Source organism: Vitis riparia, chromosome 14 (genome assembly GCF_004353265.1).
Source record: "Vitis riparia cultivar Riparia Gloire de Montpellier isolate 1030 chromosome 14, EGFV_Vit.rip_1.0, whole genome shotgun sequence".
Lineage (NCBI taxonomy): Eukaryota > Viridiplantae > Streptophyta > Magnoliopsida > Vitales > Vitaceae > Vitis > Vitis riparia.
The window spans coordinates 28860133-28879826 of NC_048444.1; the positions used below are offsets into that span (position 1 = coordinate 28860133).

Consider the following 19694-nt stretch of genomic DNA (forward strand, 5'->3'; position numbering starts at 1 on the left):
TTTTAAGGATTAATTTTCCGCATTTTCATTAAGATTTGAGGTAAAAACACTTAATCATCATTAATTTAAAATTTTATCAAATAACTCTTATACTTCAATACAAATGGTAGGTAGGTAAAATTAGCAAAGGAGGATAATAGATGAGGTGCTTGAAATTTTAAAACAAAAATAATGTTTTGAAAAAATAATAGATAAGGTAAAATTTTAAAAATTCTTAAGAGACTTAAATTAAAAAAAAAATGTTTTTACAAATTATTTTAAAAAGTGGAGATAAAAAATATTTTGCCACTTCAAATTTTTAAAAAAATTAAAATATTTTTTAAAGGTATAAAATAAATCTCCACTTTTTATATTAGAGATTTATTTTTATATAAAAATTTATTACTATTTTTTATTTTGAAAATAGAAAATAGAAAATACTACTTAATATTTTTTTTTTATATAAAACATAGAGGAATTTTAATTTTCTTTAATGAAAAATAAAACAATTTTTATATCCTGAAGTTAGGATAAAAAATCATTATTAGTCAAGCAAATTCTTATTTATTGATAAATAAAAAGCGTTGTCATTGACTGAGGAAAAGAACAACCGTATAATTTCCCCATAATAATTGCATAAATCAACCCAAAAAATAATCTTTTATTTTTAAAAAAAAAAAAACCAAAATTTTCGCACCAAACATAAAATCTTCTGAGAATCTGAGACAAATAATTTTGTGAAAGATCATATCAATCTGTCATCTATCGCTATCTCTCATTAATTTAATGAACCTAACCAGTTTTCTGCCATCGTCCCTCCGGATGGTGGACCCACTACCCTCCATCAATACATCACCAGATTTTGACTTTTCCTAAGTCCAATTATTGGGCAAGGAAAATAATTCCCTCATAATTTTTCACAAAAAAAATGAAAATTAATTTATTCATTATCGTACCTTTTTATATATAAAAATGAGAATTCACAATATAAGACCCTAACGGTTATCGAACCAATACCTATGAAAAAATACGCTCCTATCATATATATTTTATTATACATTTTGAATAATTGATGACAAGCATAGAGTTAATAACATTTTAATACTAATATATTTTATTATACATTTTGAATGATTGATGGTAGAGTTAATAATATTTTAATACTAATTGATTGTGCAACAGCTCATGGACCACCTAAAAAAATATTTATTATTTGATCCACATTTGATTTGATGGTTATAAATGATGCAAAATTCAATAAATACCTTTTCAAATCTTGTAACTTTCCAAAATGTATTTATTAAAGATGTCGCGTTATTTTTATATATTTTTTAAACTCACTTCACTTTTTTTATTTTTTTAATCTTTTCACATTGGATTATAAGATACGTATATTTGAGAATGTCATACAAAATTCTTACGGTTACGTTTGGTTAACAAATGAAATTCAAATGCTACATTTAGTATTTAAAAGTTCTCCCAAACATGGTTTCATTGAAATTCATGTGGAAGAGATGGCAGTAGAGTTGGGGCCAAATAAAATCAGGCATATGACACAAAGGAACATGTGCATTAAAAGGGGCAACCCTACTTTAGGGATATGCCCTAGGATGCCACCATAACAGAATGCCCATTATATACACTCCCCTAACAGCAAAGCAATAAAGTTTCATATATATTCAGTTATAACCTAAAGTTTGTCATCACTAGTGAGCACAGTCATTTCTAAACTGCAAGTTGTCTTCTCCATTCCAAGTATATAATAAATAGAGGAAGTACCTTGATTAGCTGGAGAATGTTGTTTTTAAAGCTATGAAAACTTATCTTTGATATTCAGCCTGTTTGCGATCAGCTTTCATCTTCTGCTTCACTGTTACATGGGTCTTGAAAGCATAAAAGAATGGGAAGCAAAATCATATCAGAGATTGAGCTCAAAATTCAGATCTTCAAATGTCCAAAAGAGTGTGTCACACAGAAACAAAGAGAAAAAGAACAGAATACTTAGGTCCCAGAAATGGGATGAGACGGTAAGAAGAATATCATCATTTACAAACACACCCAGTCATCATCTTCTAAGATACAGGAATTTTTATTAGGAGTAAATCATCCTAGCACAAGTAGAATCTGATTTGATGTCATGGTAGAAGTTACACAGAGGGGTGATAAAAATCAAGCACATGCACCAGCATACCAGGCGGGGTGATCGGATTTTTTCTGGCCAAGAATTTGAGATTGAGATGCTATATAACAGAAGCAAATGAGGAAAGGGGTACCCTTTACGTATGAGTAAGTTTCACAAACAAAGAGACATCTAAATGACAGGAAAAAAGAAAGGAGAATATGGGGCACTCCGAACAGAATGTGAAGGTTGAGTTCAAACCAAGTTATATATATCAAATATTGCTTCCAGTTCCACCCCTGGTGTCTAAGAACAAGGGCCCTCCTCCCATGTTGCCGCTGACACCATCAATAAGAGCAAATCTCATGTCTTCTGATGGTTTCCAATGCCGCTTCCTCTGGTTTATGAACCAGTTGTTAATCTGCTTCTGGTCTAGTCCAGTAACCTCTGATAGCTTCAATTTCTCATCTTCCTGTATCATCATCAATCCTTTTCAGATTCGTGTCCAGAAATGAAAGTAAACAAGTGTCCCAGCGATAGCAGTTCTAAATACAACTCCAATATGAACTTTTGTCAAGATTTGGAATCTCAATAGGTGCAAACACGATCCTATGCTCAAAATCCTAATGAGTTTTTAGTTTGAGTTCAAGGTTAAAATCTTACTCGTGTTTTGGAGATATGCATAAAACAGTTTTCTACACTTCTGTATAACCTTCTAGTTGGACTGCCAGTTTAACATCCTTATGAAATTATCTTTGGAGTTGATTCCTATATGGGCTTATATTAATGGGGAATTGGAGGTTGAAAGAGAATAAATCTATCCAAGATGTTACACTGAAACATACTTTAATAGCATCACAATTGAGCTTTACTAGGCAGCTACTTAAAACTAATGACAAATGTCTTGTGTATAAAACTGGGTTTAAGCTTTCAATAAACTGCTACATCGTCATGTTTAGCTGCAGAGATACTGAAGGTCCATTGTTTTCTACTTTTTGTTAAAGATCATTCACATACAAGAATTAAAACTTCAGTATTTTAGACAACATTGTTTTTAAGTAAGGTTTTGGGACTTCTTTAGCATAAGACCCCAAATCAACAGCAGGAGTTTATTTAGTATCAGAAAGGTGGTGTTTGGGGTCTTGGAAGTCAGGTATTTTGCATTTGGCTCTCAGGAATTTTGTGTCCCAAATCAACGGCAGGAGTTTATTTAGTATCAGAAAGGTGGTGTTTGGGGTATTGGAAGTCGGGTATTTTGCATTTGGCTCTCAGGGATTTTGCATCTTCAGTCCCCACTATGTCAAGGTTCCAGGAACAACTTTACTTAAGGCCGTGGAGTGGTGTTTTGGTGTCTTTGAACTTGTATGTTTTGCATCATGGGTAGGGCCCCTGCGTTTATATGCCCCACTATGTTGAGGCTTGGAACACCTTTACTTGTGGGTGTGGCCCTACTCCAGCTGACTCATGCAAACAAGGTTTTGTTCATTTTGTACGTCTCTTTTTCATGTTTGTTTCATCCTTATTGTTTCCAAGTTGCACATGACACAGATCCAAGAACCTTTTAACTTTATGTATCATAACACGTGCCCCAAGAAATCCTTAATAAAAAAAAAGACAAATAAAGAAAAAGTAAGATCGTATCATAAATTAATTACCGTGGGATATGGCCATCTATAATGGGTATTCCACCATTCCAGCAACATTGTCCTTGCATCCTTTGGTAACTTGCCTTTCTTCCGTTTCTTCAAGAATTCTTTTCTCAAACTGCTTAGGTAGCCACTATACTTGCGCATGAGCATTTCCTTAAGCTCCTGGTCACCTGGGCGAGCACCCAAAGATTCTTGACTTTCAGATACTTCTGCCTCTCCACAGCTTAACTCCTCCTCTGAAGTCCCAGCTGCTTCATCTGAAAAGACAAGAATATATGGGCCTTGAAAAAAGTCCATTGCATTGCATGAACCTCTGAATTTTGCATCCATGATATATGAATAATTCAGAATATATAAAGGATAGTTCATTTCATAGGTCAAAAAAAGACACAAGTTACTTTTATTTAATAGCCGGAACCGACTGAAATAAAAAATCCAATGATCTCACAGCTAGAAAACAAGGATTAATATTGACTAAAAAAATAACCACCACCATTGTTGAAGTCTTATGCCACACAAAATACATTTATGCAACCTACAAATCTTCTCATCATCATGTAGCCAGACCCAAACAATTCAGACGGGCTTTATTTATCTTGGTATTAGACATTTTTTTTCCATTGTCACACTTCACAACACAAGAAAACCTCTTGCTTTCTTTAAAACAATTTTAAAATCAATTCAGAGGGGGGAACCATGTAAAAGGTAAAAATAAATTTGAAACAACAGAAACACACATTTATTTTTTAAGCCAAATTGCATCTAGTCAACATGATCTGCAAGTGAGAAATGTATGAGCATGTTACATTACACATGTTACATCCAAATTGATGGGAAAGCTTTTCTTCATAAGAAAAATATTTGCCTTAAGACATAGAATCATAATTTCCATGGCTGCAACTGATGCATTGAACCCTGACAACAACTGCAAAATCTTGGATAGGGGAATTCCAACTTGACCTTGGGTTAGGCTTGCATAAAGGCAATAGGCAACCTGATCCAACTGGAACCCATCCATATACATACTAACATACATATGTTATGATTTTATATATGTTCAATATCATATGACTAATTCATATAGAGGAGAGATAACATTTTTCCATCAAATAATGCAAAAAATCTAAAGTTGGCATGGAATTCCTATAACATTCAACTCTGGTCAAGTTTAATATCATATGACTATATTCATATAGAGGAGAGAACATTTTTTGGTCAAAAGAAATGCAAAAAATCTAAAGTTGACATGGAATTCCTATAACATTCAACTCTTGCTATGACACGACTTTTGCTATATTTTTATACATAATGGGACGATAATGGTGAATAAATATAAAGGAATTAATAAAACAAATCCTGAGAAATTGACTCTCTTTTAATGATTTTAAAAAAAAAATCCTAACTGTTTACTTATTTCAACTTTTTATACTAAAATCATAGTTATTTTCTGTAGATATTCATCTTACAAGCTTTCATGTTATTCTTGAAGTGTATTTCTACAGCGTATCCATTAATGTATTATTTTGCAAATCACCATTAGGGTATGTTTAATTAACTGCCAATAGAATTCAAGTATTGATTGAGCAAAACATATAAGCTGTAAAAGAATTAATCACTTAGCTAATCCAAGCAACATTATGACTCAGGTTAATCTCCATCTGGACCCAACCCAACCAAGTTGCAGTGTCAATTATTCCATATTTTAATTTATTTGTTTGAGCATTCAAACACACATGAGATGTCAAACACAAGCCATTCAAGTGTAAACAAATGCAGCAGAACAACCTCAAAAATAAAACAAATGCAGCACCTGAATTGCCTTGGTTTCAGCTTTTAGCTTCTTGTTTGTAATACATCATGTAAACCTTACTCAAATTATTTGCAAGAGATGCTAGTAGCAGAAGGATCAGCTGCTAATAATTGTTTGTACAGGGACACTGAAGAGTAGTGAAGGCTATTGCTCAGTCACCTTCAGCATACCAGAAAAAAACTATTGGTAGATGATGGACAAAAGATTTCTTATGACATAATATTACCAACCAGTTTCAAGCTCTATAATGGGAAACCATCAACATTTGCCAAGTTAGTGATTTTTAAGCAGACATGGTTAATTAATAGGATACCCTAAATTTCTGTTTGTTGTTTGAGGGGCGAAACAACCAAAAACCACGGTGGATATAACAGTCCAAATGAAATGTGAGTTTCTCCAGAGAGTGTTGATCACTTGGCAGCAGTATCAGAATTTATCATAATGCTGCACAAATATCAATGACCTATTTTGTTTTATACCAGTTAGATAAGTTTCTCGTGTTATGTGCTGATTAATACCATACAGATCCTATGAGATTCTGGTGCACACCATTTTACTTACAGAACACAAGAAGAATCTATTTTACATAGAGCTATGTCCAGATCATATAAGCAAAACTCAGCTTTATGTGAAAACATGCTTGGCATAAAAATATGAGAGAAACATGAAGAGTAGTAAACCCAAGATTGGATTCTCAGATCTTGCGTTTATTATCCATCTTCATGCTTCTCTCATTGGTATCAAAAGTCTGCATGCATAAATCGTTTTAACAAAAAAGGGTCTGTCAAAATCTAGAGTCATGGAATGATGGAAACAAAGGCTTGCCTCCACTGAGGTATGACCAGGATTTTGAGAACTGGATGGTCAACCACAGCTTGTGATTCAGTATGGTAACCCAGACACCAAAATTTCGGCCTAGGACTTTCCAGAACCAAAGGAGGATTAACCTTAGCTTGAACCTGGAACTGGAGGGTTAACCTTAGCTTGTAACTAAGTATTGCAAGCAAACAAAACTTAGGGTACTGTTTATTTACAGTGATACACTGTGCCAGAACCCACATAAGAGAAGAAATAACAGTCAAAGGCATTGTAGGTTTGTCCAGGCAATATCAAGAGTAAACTGAAATAACTTATTGCCCCCACAGGTAAAAATGCATAAAGAAAAGGTAGAACTGTGTTGGATAAAACTCAAATGGCTATCAAAAAATATATCCTTATTAATTAATGACAGAATGAGACTGTCTCCCTCAGCACTCTATAGCATTTCGTACTGATTTTTTTTTTTTTTCCATGAAACACATACTCTTTCAACACATCGATAAGGAAATGAACAAAGAAGATTTCAACACAAGACAAGGGAAAATTGAGCATCTGAAGAAATCGATGCATTTATAACACCTAATTAATATAAAGCTGCTGTATTTATTTGTTAAAGCAGTAAAGGAAATGGAAAGGACAGTAGTAAAGTATAAATAGAAAAAGAAAACCCCCAAAGTTTTAAATCAAATTAGTTTAAATGATAGTTTACTGAAAACAACTCCTCCTGACCAAAGTAACTTGACACCGGGAGACATTGGAACTTGCAACCACAAGCCAAGAAAACCTGCATGGCTGTCCGTTACCAAAGAAAGATGTGTGGAACTTGCAGAGGTCATGTGACTGGCTGAACATTCATGGCACCACATGACCACCTTAATTTGGTACTCACCATTTTAAACAAATAAATTTTTTCACCAGTAAAGTTAATATGAGGAACATATCTATAGATAAATCAAGGTTAGAAATGAACTAAAGTAATAAATTCACAGTGGAATGCAATTTTAGTAACTCGGTTTAAAAAAAGCTAACCCGTTAAACATTTTACACAAAAAAAAAAAAAAAGAGAATGCATGACAGCACACAATGGAAATTCATGAAATTAATCAAAAAGGAAATTTCTAGATGAACAAACCCATGTTGCTCCGGCCATAATAGTAGAATATAACCGTTGAAGTTAGGGGATTAGATAACCTCTTCAGCCTTACACAGCCGATACCGAAACATGGTGCCACAGCAGAACCAAAAATAATCCGTTGAGATTTTCATAATTATCAGAAGCAAAGGAAAAACAAACAGATGGAAGTCATGATTAACATGGGAATCATAAGTACACAAGCATAATGATTTTGAAGCACACCCATATACCCACCATGAAACACCTGAAAAATCAGACTCCTAAGTCCTAACAATACATTGTATACATATCCATGTATCCTCAAGGTATTTCTGACTAGGGTTTCATACTATGCTACAGTTCTTGCAGTGCAGTGATTCATTGATGGCACAAAATTCAAAACATAGATTGTACGGAAGAAACCACGTTTACCATCTTTAGTTCATCATCACATATAAAACAAAAAAAAAAAAAATAATCAATATAAAAGATCTCCCCGCCCTCCCCCCCTATTCGTGTAGGACGTGACCCAGCTTATTTTATAGGCGACCAGCGTTTCACCAAAAACACTGTTTCTCTAACGTGCGCACAGTAACAGAAAGGTTAAGGTTGTTAAACTCCACCCAATCACCTACCAGAAAGCGCAGGTTAAGCAAAGGCATGATAAAATGCGCATACCAGAGTAGTAGCTTCCCGAGGTCCCCGCCGTCAACGCTCCTTTGCAGAGGTTACTGAGCTGCGACTCGATGTCGCTCAAAAACGACGTCGCTTCATCGAAGGGTTTCGAGAGCTCCTCCTTGTATCTATGAAGAACCTCACAGTACGATTCCTTTCGAAAACACCAAAAGAGAATTAAAAAAATCAAAAATCCAAATCAAAGAAGAAAAAAAAACAACAAATCATTACTATAATCCTCTTCGTAGTTCGTTTCTGTCGATTTTTTCTGCTTTTGAGAATTTTTGGGATTTAATTCTCAAGGTAAATACCATGAACTCGTCGAGTTCTGGATCGGCACCAATTTCTCCGCTGCGACTGTTCATCGGTTGACTCTCTCGGCCGATTTCTTCCAGCAGCGACGCCATTTCTGGCGGCGCTCCGACCTGCAAAAGGAAGAACAGGCAAAAAAAGAAAAAAAAAAATCAAAAAGCAGCGATGAAACTGAGGAGATGAAAAAAAAAAAAAAGCAGCGCCTTGAAAGCGACTGGAGAGAGAAGCATGGAGGCAACCTTTCGACACTCAATGTAGGCGGAGACTAAGTTAGGGTACCGAGGATGGTTGACGATCTGAGACTTGATCAGATCCGACATACCGGCCTCCGTTTCCACCGATTCGAACCGGTACACGTTACTGTTCTCCACTGATCTGCGGAAATCGATGGTCGCAGCAGCGGCGTTGGCACCAGAGATGGAGATGCCTTCATGCTGGAGTCTATACAAATCATCCATATCAAAGATAATGGGAAAAAACAAGAGAATCGAAGTTTCAAGCAAGAAAGTGACTAGAGAGCGGTCCGAAAACACCTGGACGCAGGTGAAAGAGACCACACCTTCCTCACACTGCAGTCCAGCAGTTCATAGGGAATAGAGAACAGAGATAGATAGATAGATAGATAGATGGAGAGTGGAAAACAGCCGGACGTCCTGTGCGCCCGCTGGACTTGAAGCTCTCCCTCCTCCCCGTATTTATAGTCTGACACAGAGTCTGTGGTTGATATAGTATATTTATTGAAGAAATGACATTCCTTTGGGCCACGTTCTCGATGGTGATTGGATGACACGGTGGTGAGAATACTTTACTTCGAGTGAAAATGAATGGAGAAGTAGCAGTCAGAATGGGAGACTCCGAGTCGACGTGGCACTGTTCATGGGAGGTTGGATTGATTTCTGATTAATTCATTTCTGGTTTAAAGTACTGTACACCATGTTGGAATCACTTTTTATTCTAAGAGAGATTTGGAACTTTAAAAAGTAGGTGGGACTGCTACACAATGCTTTTCAATTTCCTTTTCAATAAAACCCGGAGACAAATCTTTTTTAATGATTTACTTTTATTTATTTATTTATTTATTAAAATATTTTTTTTGTAATTTTAAATTATTTCATAATATTAATAATTGGATTAAGAATGTTTTCATACAAAATATTTGTAATGAAGGTATTTTCTCTTAAAGTATTTTTAATAAATCGCCTTTTAAGAACACGTTTAATAATGATTTTATTAAATATTTTTAGTTTAAAAAGTATTTTTAAAAATTTTTTAAAAATTATTTGACAAATTTTAAAAATCTAAAAAGGCCTTTGTAGTGTTAAAAATCGTTTGTACTATTTTCTATTATTCTAAAAATAATTTTAAAGAAAACATTTATACTAAAAACACTTCAAATAAAAATATTGTCAAACAAACTCATAGTGCTTCTCTAAAAAAAAAAAAAAAAAAAACCATACAAGTGATTTTTATTATATAAATGGTTTTTCATATTTTTCTAAAGTACTTCCTAAATTTTGTAAATAAATAAACTCTAAATTAGAGAGTTGCATCTCATGAAAATTAAGGTGATTCTTGAAAAAGTTTGGATTTGTAAGACTAAAAAAATAATTTTTTTATGTTTGATTTTATCATAAAAATATGAAAGAAAATTTTAATTAGTAATAAATTTATAAAATTTAAAATATTTAATCTTTATATAAAATAAATTTAAACTAATATATAAAAATAATTTATTAACTTTAAATCTATTTTTTAATTTTCTTCACTTTTTCTTTTTTATTTTTTTTCTCTATTTTCTTTTCTTCACATCTTCTCTCTAATTTTCATAGGACCGAACATAATCTTATAATTTTTCTATCCTAAAAAAACATTTTGAGTAAATTTGGGATAAAAATCGTTTTTTATAATTTATTCTGAAAATAAATTGTCTTTTAGAATAAATTTATAATGTTTTTAAAAAAAAAATTGAATTGTTTTAGTTATTTTTTATAAAATATTGTAAATTTTAATTAAGAGATCAAAATTATTTTAAAAAATCACATAAGTGTATAATAACTTTAAATTTAGAAAAATGTTTTTCATACTAGAATTTTCAAATAAAATTTTTATATATATTGAAGTTCAACAATTTACTCATTTGACATTGACATTTTTCAAAAAAAAAAATAATAATAATAATAATGTTGGAGTTAGTCTTTTCACTTTTGAATAACATCTTTTGTTATCACATCAAACGTGGAATGATATTTTGTGTGATTATCGTTATCCAAGTTCTTTCAATAGTAAGAATATGCTTCTTTTAAAAATATCGTTCCTTGATAATATATTTTAATTGTTTTAAGTTAGTATTTGGATTTTTTTTCCACTATTTTTTAAAAATAATTATTCAAATAGAAAAAATAATTGAAAATAAATCAAAATATAGAGAAATTTCATTTTAAAAAAAATAAAAAATACAAAGAAATAGATTGAAACATTGTAAATTTACAAATAGACATCTATTCTATAAAATATGGTAAAAGTATTGTCAAATTTTTCATTATAATATCACAAATAATCCAAATTGTAAAAACCACCATAAAAACGAAACAAATTTTAATTATGAAATCACGAGGGAGCAAAAACTTGTTTATAAATGTTGAATTTGTGGTTTATCAAAAAGAAAAATGGTAAAAAAAAAAAAAAAAAAAATTCTTTTCTGTATTTGACAAAAAAATATTTTATGTGTGAAATAAGAAAAATAGGAATTCAATATATCAATACGAATTTAGAGTGTGTTTGACAGTGATTTTAAAAAATATTTTCAACTTTTTAATAATTGAAATATAAATTTTTTCACGTATTATAAAGGTTATAAGCACTTTATAGAATCATTACTAAACCGACTTTTAAAACCAACGAGTACTATAACCATTAATATCAGATGAACTGAAATTTTCTTAAACCATAATAAAGACAATGTGATGTCTCATATCAAATATGAGATAAAGTTTCTGACATTATATAAGTATGAGTTCCTCTTAACAAAGTAAACAAGTTTTAAAATCGTAAAGATTCATTAGGCCCAAAGCAGATCATTATAAAATGGTATGAGAGTTGATCCTTAACTCCGATATGAAAGTTTGTTTTGCCCCATGAAAGGTGTTTGTCATTTGACTTTGTAATCATGTGGGACACAACAAAAACATTGTATCTACCTAAGAAAACATTGAATCTACATTAAGGTATTTGTGATATTTCATATTTGATATGTACTCCTCTTAACTAAGTAGATGGATTTTAAAGCCATGAAGACTCCAAAAAAAGTTTGTTCTGAGTTCAGTTGAATTTAATTTATGTTTCCTATCTTTAAAATAAAAAAGGGTATTGACTTTTATATAATATACAATAATTTTTAAAATTTTGAGATATAAAAATTTTCTTACAACCCTATATTTTAAAATTTTTTATATTTGTACCATAAAGTAAATTTACACTTTTTGAATGTTCTACTTTTAAATATAGAAGTTTTTTATTTAAAAAAAAAATTATATCTTATGAGCAAACGGATGGTAATTATATTTTATCATGTTTGACTAGTCATTGTGCGTTCATAGATTCCAATACATTTCACTTGGAGCTTGTTAGCTTACCATATAACTTTTAAAGTATTCAAAAAGTAATCATGATTAGTACAAAGAATATCTTTATTATAGGTTTAAAGTAATATAATTATTCAATTGAGATATGATTAAGTTTGTTGACAAAATCTCCCAAAATTGTACCCATTACATGAACTTCAATCCTCGGATTTTGAAAATTTTATGAAAGTAAACCATAGCTATCATTAGGAGTTTAATGTTTGGTATGAGAATTTTGAAAACCAATTTTGTTAGTTCAATTTTTTATTTGCTTGTTTCTTAATGATAAAAACCAAACTCAAAGACTTATTTATAATAGTTTAATGTTTAAGGTTTTTTTTATTTATAGACTCTATTGAGAAAATATATTGTTTTTAGACTATGATCAAATTTATGTTAAATACATTTATCATATTTGGGGTAAAAAAATTAAATATATTTTGAATTTCAAGTTTAAGTGAATTTCAATTAATTTTAAAAAAAATTATATTTAAGATTTAAATGAATTTGCATCAAACCGATAAAGTAAATCAATTTTAATCAAACTTGGTTTGATTTATTTTTCTAAAGCAATATAATAATGAGTTATTCTTAATCATATAGATGTGTTTTAAAGTTGTAAGAGCCCTTTTGGGCTTAGAGTGGACAGTATTTACACGATTTGAAGTAGATTGTTACAAATGATATCAGAGTCGATCATTGATTTCGTTGAGTATTTGTTTGACTTTGTAATCCCATAAGATACGGCGAGAATATTATGTCTGTATTGTGGGTGGGGAGGAGGGGGAGTGATTGTAATATCACACATAGAATAGGAGAGAAAATTTGTAACTCTATATAAGTATGAGTTTTTCTTAGCTATATAGATGCATTTTAAAACCATAAGAACCCCTTTAAATCAAGAACATACAATATCTATATGATTGAGAGTGAGTAAATTTTTCTTTTTACAAAAATAAACCGAATTACATCTTTTTACAATAAGTGTTTATTGCTAAGAATGTAAAGAAAATAAGATAAAAATAAATATATTTTTATATTTATTTGGTAATGTCCAAAACCTAGGCTTACACAAGTTAGATGGTTAACCCATGCCAAATGTGTATCTTCAATCTCATTAACTATATTTTGTATTAAACTTTTATATTTAAAATTTTAAACCACTTACCTCTTCAGGTAACAAGCAGCTCACCAACAATTAAAGGATAATTGTAAAATTAACATTTTAAAAAAATAAAAATTATTTTTTTTCTCATAGTATGAGCAAATAGCCGCCCATCCCAATTCAATAATTTTCCTCCCCTGTCAAAGGCCATCATGGTGGGGCTTAGTCCCCATCTCTCCCCCATAATAAGGATAATGTTCTTTTATTTTTTCTATAAGTGGGTGAGAATTAATTAAATTTTTCCTTTTGCTAGCTATATCTAGAAAAAGTCAGATTCAATAATTAAACATTGAGTTTTGACTTATGGCTTTGCTCATATCTTACATAAGCATTGGATTTAAGGTTCCTTCACATCAATCATCCAAAGGGGAGCAAACAAATAATTTTTAGTGCTATTCTAATTTAAAATTATAGAAAAAAAAATTCCCCTTTACTCTATCGGATTGATTCTCAATGGTCCGTCATTATCTTCTATTTTTACTTTTTAGATGAAAAAAGAATACGAAACAGAATACTTACAAATTTGATTGAAATACGAGTTATAATAACCTTGGAAACCAAACTTTGTAACATTTTTAGGAAAATTTGACTACTAAATAATCGATTCAATATTGCAAATACATTTTTTTAGTTAAACAATCTACTGTTTGATTTATTTATATAAATATGATGACAATTATAAATATTTAAATTTTGAGATAACTTTCAAATATCTTTCATTAATAACATAATAGAACTAAAAATATTATTTTTTATATTATAACAGTCTATCACTATTTTTGAATCACCATCAATTTCTAGGTTTATGAACGCATTGTTCTTAGCAATTAAGTGTGTCATCTCTTAAAATTATACATTTTACAATAATTACTAAAACATTGTCTATATGCCTACTTGTAGCCATTTTAATAGTTCTATTAGAGTTTTTAATAACTCATCCTTATCCAATTTTATTCTCTATTATTGAATTATCAAAATTTAATTTGAATATTTCATTAATTGAAGGAATCCAACGAATCCATTATTCCACTGTTTGAGGGACATTGCATTTTTCATTTTGAGGATAAGAATTAATCATATAATTCTAAAGATTTTGAAAGTTTAAGGTAACTTTTTCAATTACGAGAAAAATGTTGGATTGGGATTGGTCATTATCATTTGGGTAACCTATTTAGTGTTTAAGAATTTTCCTTCAATATGAATACAAATTCTTAGATTGAGTTTTGATCATTTCATTTGAAAATCTTTTGAAATTCTATTAAGATAGGTCAAACATTTTATAACATTCAATATTACTATTATTTGGATGACTTGTTTTTGGATTTAATAACAACATCGTTGCATACCAACATTATGTACATTTTTTATACCATAAATTACATTATTTTATATGTGTTTAAATTATATTCAATGTGGATACTTGATATTATATCAAAAAAAATGTAATTTTTAATGAAAGGGTGATCTTAATTAAATGTAAATTTGATTATACCAAATCAAAAATTGAAGATCTAAAAAAAATTAAAATAAATTAAGTACATGACATCCATCATAAAGAACTATACATGTAATCATCTTTGGAGATCTTTGTTGGATTGCCCACCAAAAAAATGACAAAACAATTGATAAAGTAGATGTTCCACAAAGAAAAAAAATATTAGATTGATAAGGTCCACATGATTAACATCTAAAATATACTTAATATTATCTGTAAAGTGGAAAAGGTCATTAGGGCAAATCTTTGACTAAGCAAAATTAAATGGTCATCTTTTTTTTAATAATGATTTGCTTTTTCATGATTAAACATTGGAATTATATTTCATAATCCATGTTACTCAAAGGAGGAACAATTGGCATATTGAGTATGAACTTTGTTTCATAAAACGATCATTCCTTTTGTAAAGAGATTGATATCAAATTAAAGAAGATGATTCTACGATGCTGTTTTCTATAATCTCCTTATGTGATAAGAATAAGAATTAACTTTTTCTAGCTTACAATTAGGATTGAAGTTAAATATTATATGGTTTAAGGAAAGTTAGAATATATTTCAAGCACCCATACCACATTTAAACTTTTATGACATGATAATATGGTAGCATTTGGATACTATAAATTTTTTTAAAATAAATGGTAGTTTTATTTATTGAGTTCATTAAAGTATAGTTAGGGCTATAAAAAGGTGTGCTCCGGTTTGTATTCGGGGTAGAAATTAAAGTCGACTAATCTTTTAGTGATGGAAAAATCAAACTAAACGAAGTTTAATTAAGATTGATTTAGATAGTTTGTTGGATACAAATTAATTCATAAAACTAAAACAACTTGAATTTGAAAGTTAAAATATATTTAAGGTTTTAACCCAAAATATAATGAATATATTTAAAAAATAATGAATTATTTTAATAAATTTTAATATAGAAAAACTCATCAAATATTGAACAAATGTTAATTTAGTTTCTATTAGTTAGGCGATAAGAAAACCGTAAACTGAAAACCATAAACCAAACCATGAAATCAAATTTCAAAATTCTCAAATCAAGTCGATCTTTATGATTATCGAAAATTAGATTGATGTGGTTAGTTTCGATTGACTTGGATCAGTTTTTCAATTTTTGTTGATTTTACTTGACACCACAAGGAATTTAAAATATTTTATTTTGGGCATTCATCCATTTAGGAAAATATTAAATATTTATATTATTTTTCCAAGGACCCATGTGACATTTAGACTTTTACCCATGAGAATATGGTAGCATATAAATATTATTAAAATTTATTTTCAACTTTATTTATTAGACTTATTAAAATGGTTCATAGATGAACATATTCAGTGGCATATGATGTAAATTTTAAAAAAATTTAAAATAAATTTCATGTAAGAAACTTGTTCAATTGGAATAGAACCCCTTCTTTTTTTTTCAATCAAGAATCATTGTACTCAAAGATTTGGTGTGGTGGTCATCTATGATTAGGTTTCAAACAAAATATGATTAGAAATGTAAGAATCCACCATAAAAAAACAAAAAGGTGTTTTTTTAATGTTACAAATGCATGCTAGCTAGCACTAGAGCCTTGTGAAGATGCTTTCCCAACTTTTAGGATATTATTATATTTACTTTTTAAATGTGATTTTCATGGAGTCAATGTATATAAAAGATCCCTTTGGTGTCACCAAGAAACATACCAATGTAGTAATTGTGATTGTGTTTTTTTTTTTCTTGCTTGATTAATTACACATTTTGTTTTTTCTCTACTCCTTTATTTTTATTTTTTTAAAATTCCTTTTTATTTTCTCTTCCTCATATACTAATGAATACTAGATTGTCAAAAAATGGTAAATAAATATTTTCTATAATTATAATAGATTTGATTTTTTTTTAAAAAAATTCTTCATTCATTTCATTTATTTCCACAAGTTCACACACAAAGTTATATGATGTGTAATTGTTTTTTTTTTTTTTCTTGTTTTAGATAAACAAAAATGTAGAAGAGATTTCATGCTAAATACTCATTAAAAATAATTCAAAAAAATGTTAAAAGTGATGAAAAATTCTAAAATGTGGGTAATTAGATATTTGAAAATAGATCTTTATTAAATTTCAATAGTTATTATTAATTTTCGAATCAAAATGAATTTCTATTTGAATTTCATCTTATCAAAGTTGAAAACTTTGTTTTTAAAAAGGTTTCAATCACTTTTATTAAAATAACTTTTAACTTCAAGAACAAGTAGTTGAAAAACTATAAACTATTTAAAATAAGCAATAGGTTATAGATTTGCTACAGTATTAAATGACATTTTTTCAATACTCACCGAAAAGAACCATCAATTGGGTGGTATACGTATATAATTTTTTTATTTCGTTATTTGTACATGGATCCTCTTTGTTTATACTTTTATATTTTGAGTCCATTCACTTGTACCATTGTTTAATGACCTAAATCTAATAATACATATTTCAATGACAAAATTTCTTATTTAATAGGGTACCACTTCGATACCTTAACATTTTCCTAAGCAATAATTAAAAAATATACATATACACTAAAAAATTATTTTCATACATTAAAATATGAGTTTGAGTTTAAAGTGATTCTTATTCTCATTAAAATATACATTATGGGTCACTTTTGACACAAATGTTTAAAATTACCCTCTATGTGCCATGTGACATAATTTTTATTTTTATATTTTAAAGAAACCTATTTGAAATTGCATCTTCGAACAATGACTTTAATACAAATTTAGAAATTGCGTTTTCAAACGATGATTTCAAATTAATTTAAAGAAAAAGAAATGATTACTTTGAATAATAATTTTATAAGATACCTATAACCTATGTTTTCAAATTAATTTAAAGAAAAAGAAATGACTACTTTGAATAATAATTTTATAAGATACCTATAACCTATGTTTTGTTTGGTTAAAGGGTTATTTTAAGAGAATATGGTATTATTATTTCATAACAAATGCCAAAGTAAACAACTTTACTATGACCTTACCACAAATAGCTCTAAAGCCCAATTCAACCAAAGATCCTCCATGTTTTTCAATGACAAAAGCAACTTTACTAGTAGGGAATAGTGATTCCTTTCCTGGGGCTCTATTCACTAGGTTTTTTTTACTCTATAAACCCTAAGAGACATGCATCCAACCCATTACACAAACAAACAAACTAGTTTTGGCCATATAAGAGTTGGCAATCATAAATCATTTCTCTAAAGTGTGGGAGACATGAAGGTGGATGAATGAGGGTTGGGGAATTGAGACAATTCCTCAATAAGACACCAACATTGACCACCAATCATGGAAGAAAAGGCAACACTCCATTAGGGTTTTTTTTTTTTTTTTTCTAATTATAAAAAAACACACAACACAACTGACTAGTCATTGCAATGTGGGGAAATAGTGGTGGTGGTAGCATATAAGAAGGAAAACTCTTTAGCTTTGTGTTGTTGAATGGGAATTGGAGGATGTGTATAAGGTTTGGTACCTAACAAAGAATACCAACCACTTCCCATGTGGCCAGTTGTATCTAGACATTTTTCCTATCATTTTGTCTATAAGTTAAATTTTATTTAAGGAATTGAAGGATTTAGAGAGTAATTTAAGATATGCATGACCATGTTATCAAAAAATAGTTTTGAGAATAATTTTATAAAGCGACTTTTACTCATTGGGTCTGTGTAGCCAATGTTTTCAAAACATTTTTTGAGAATAATTTTGAAAAATAAATATTAATTATTTTTTTAAAACAAACTTTTGTTTGAAATCTTAAATATAAAAAATAATGTTCTTAGATTATTATTATCTATAAATAAATTATACATTTATATATAATTCAAACGTTTCTAAAATATTTTATATTTTTCAATTATTGCTCTAAAAACTCTTGAACAAATAGCTCAAAGCATCTCAAAATCATTGTAAAAAAAAACAACCTATTTTAAGAAATAATTCTAAAAACAAATGTTTTCTATGAAATATTCATCAAATATATTTCAAAATCAGAAAACCGATTTCAAGAACAATTATCAAACAGGGTTATCACACGGGATCTAGGGTTTGTTTAAGATAACATTTTTGCTATTTGATATTTTGGCTAAAAGTTTAAGTTTAATCCAAAGTAATAGCTTTCAAAAGATAATATTTTGTGGTATGAAATTTTCATTAGATATAAAATATCTTCGTGAATAATTCAAAACAAAATTTTTGGGGCTTCATTTGGATATACTTCTTATTCTATGTTTTTAAAAATAGAAACTTTTAAATAAAAATGTAAAAAATCTTGTATAAAAAGCATAGAGTTGTCTTATATCCTTAAAAATTATTATTTTTTTTTTAAATATTTGACAAATAGAAACTATTTTTTGTTGTTAAAAACAGAAAAATAGTGTTTTCAGAAAACAACTTTGAATTGCTTTTTGTTATTTTCATTTTTTTTTCTAAGGGTTATTTAAATAAATAATTATATAAGCATGTAAAATTATTAAAAATAAAACATCGAATATAAAATTTATTTTTAAAACATATTAAAAATATATGAAAAATGTTTTAGGTTCTCAATAAACTTTTGTTTCACAGAGAACAATTTTCAAAAACTATTATCCAGAATTGTTTTTTAAAATAGTTACTAACTTTAATTTTTGTGTTTTGTTTTAGTTGAAATCTAAAGTGGAAACCAAAAAATTATTATTTTTAAAGAGTAGTATTGGTGTTACAAAAGCTTCCCTGAATATGAAAATAGAACTTCTACCAAAAAAGTGTCATATTATTGATTTTCTCCTAAAAGAAAATGGAATTGCAAAAAGGATTTCATTAAAAATCCTGCAACCCTACCTTAATTATTGCATCTTCCTACTCTCATTCTATGATTAGCAACTCATTCTTTTCTCCATTATCATATGATAAATTTTTCTAGATATTTTCTT

General features: G+C 29.2%; 1 protein-coding gene across 1 annotated transcript; it reads right to left on the reverse strand.

The window, feature by feature from the left end:
* Nucleotides 1-1904: 1904 nt before the first annotated feature.
* On the reverse strand, nt 1905-9412 carry LOC117930636 (homeobox protein knotted-1-like 1). The gene is made up of 7 exons (XM_034851269.1): nt 9408-9412; nt 9011-9280; nt 8717-8918; nt 8477-8590; nt 8169-8319; nt 3754-4004; nt 1905-2570 (listed from the first exon to the last, which is right to left on the reverse strand). The coding sequence occupies exons 1-7, from the start codon at nt 9410-9412 to the stop codon at nt 2373-2375; spliced, it is 1191 nt and encodes a 396-aa protein (XP_034707160.1). The 3' UTR covers nt 1905-2372.
* Between the last annotated feature and the right edge of the window lie 10282 nt (nt 9413-19694).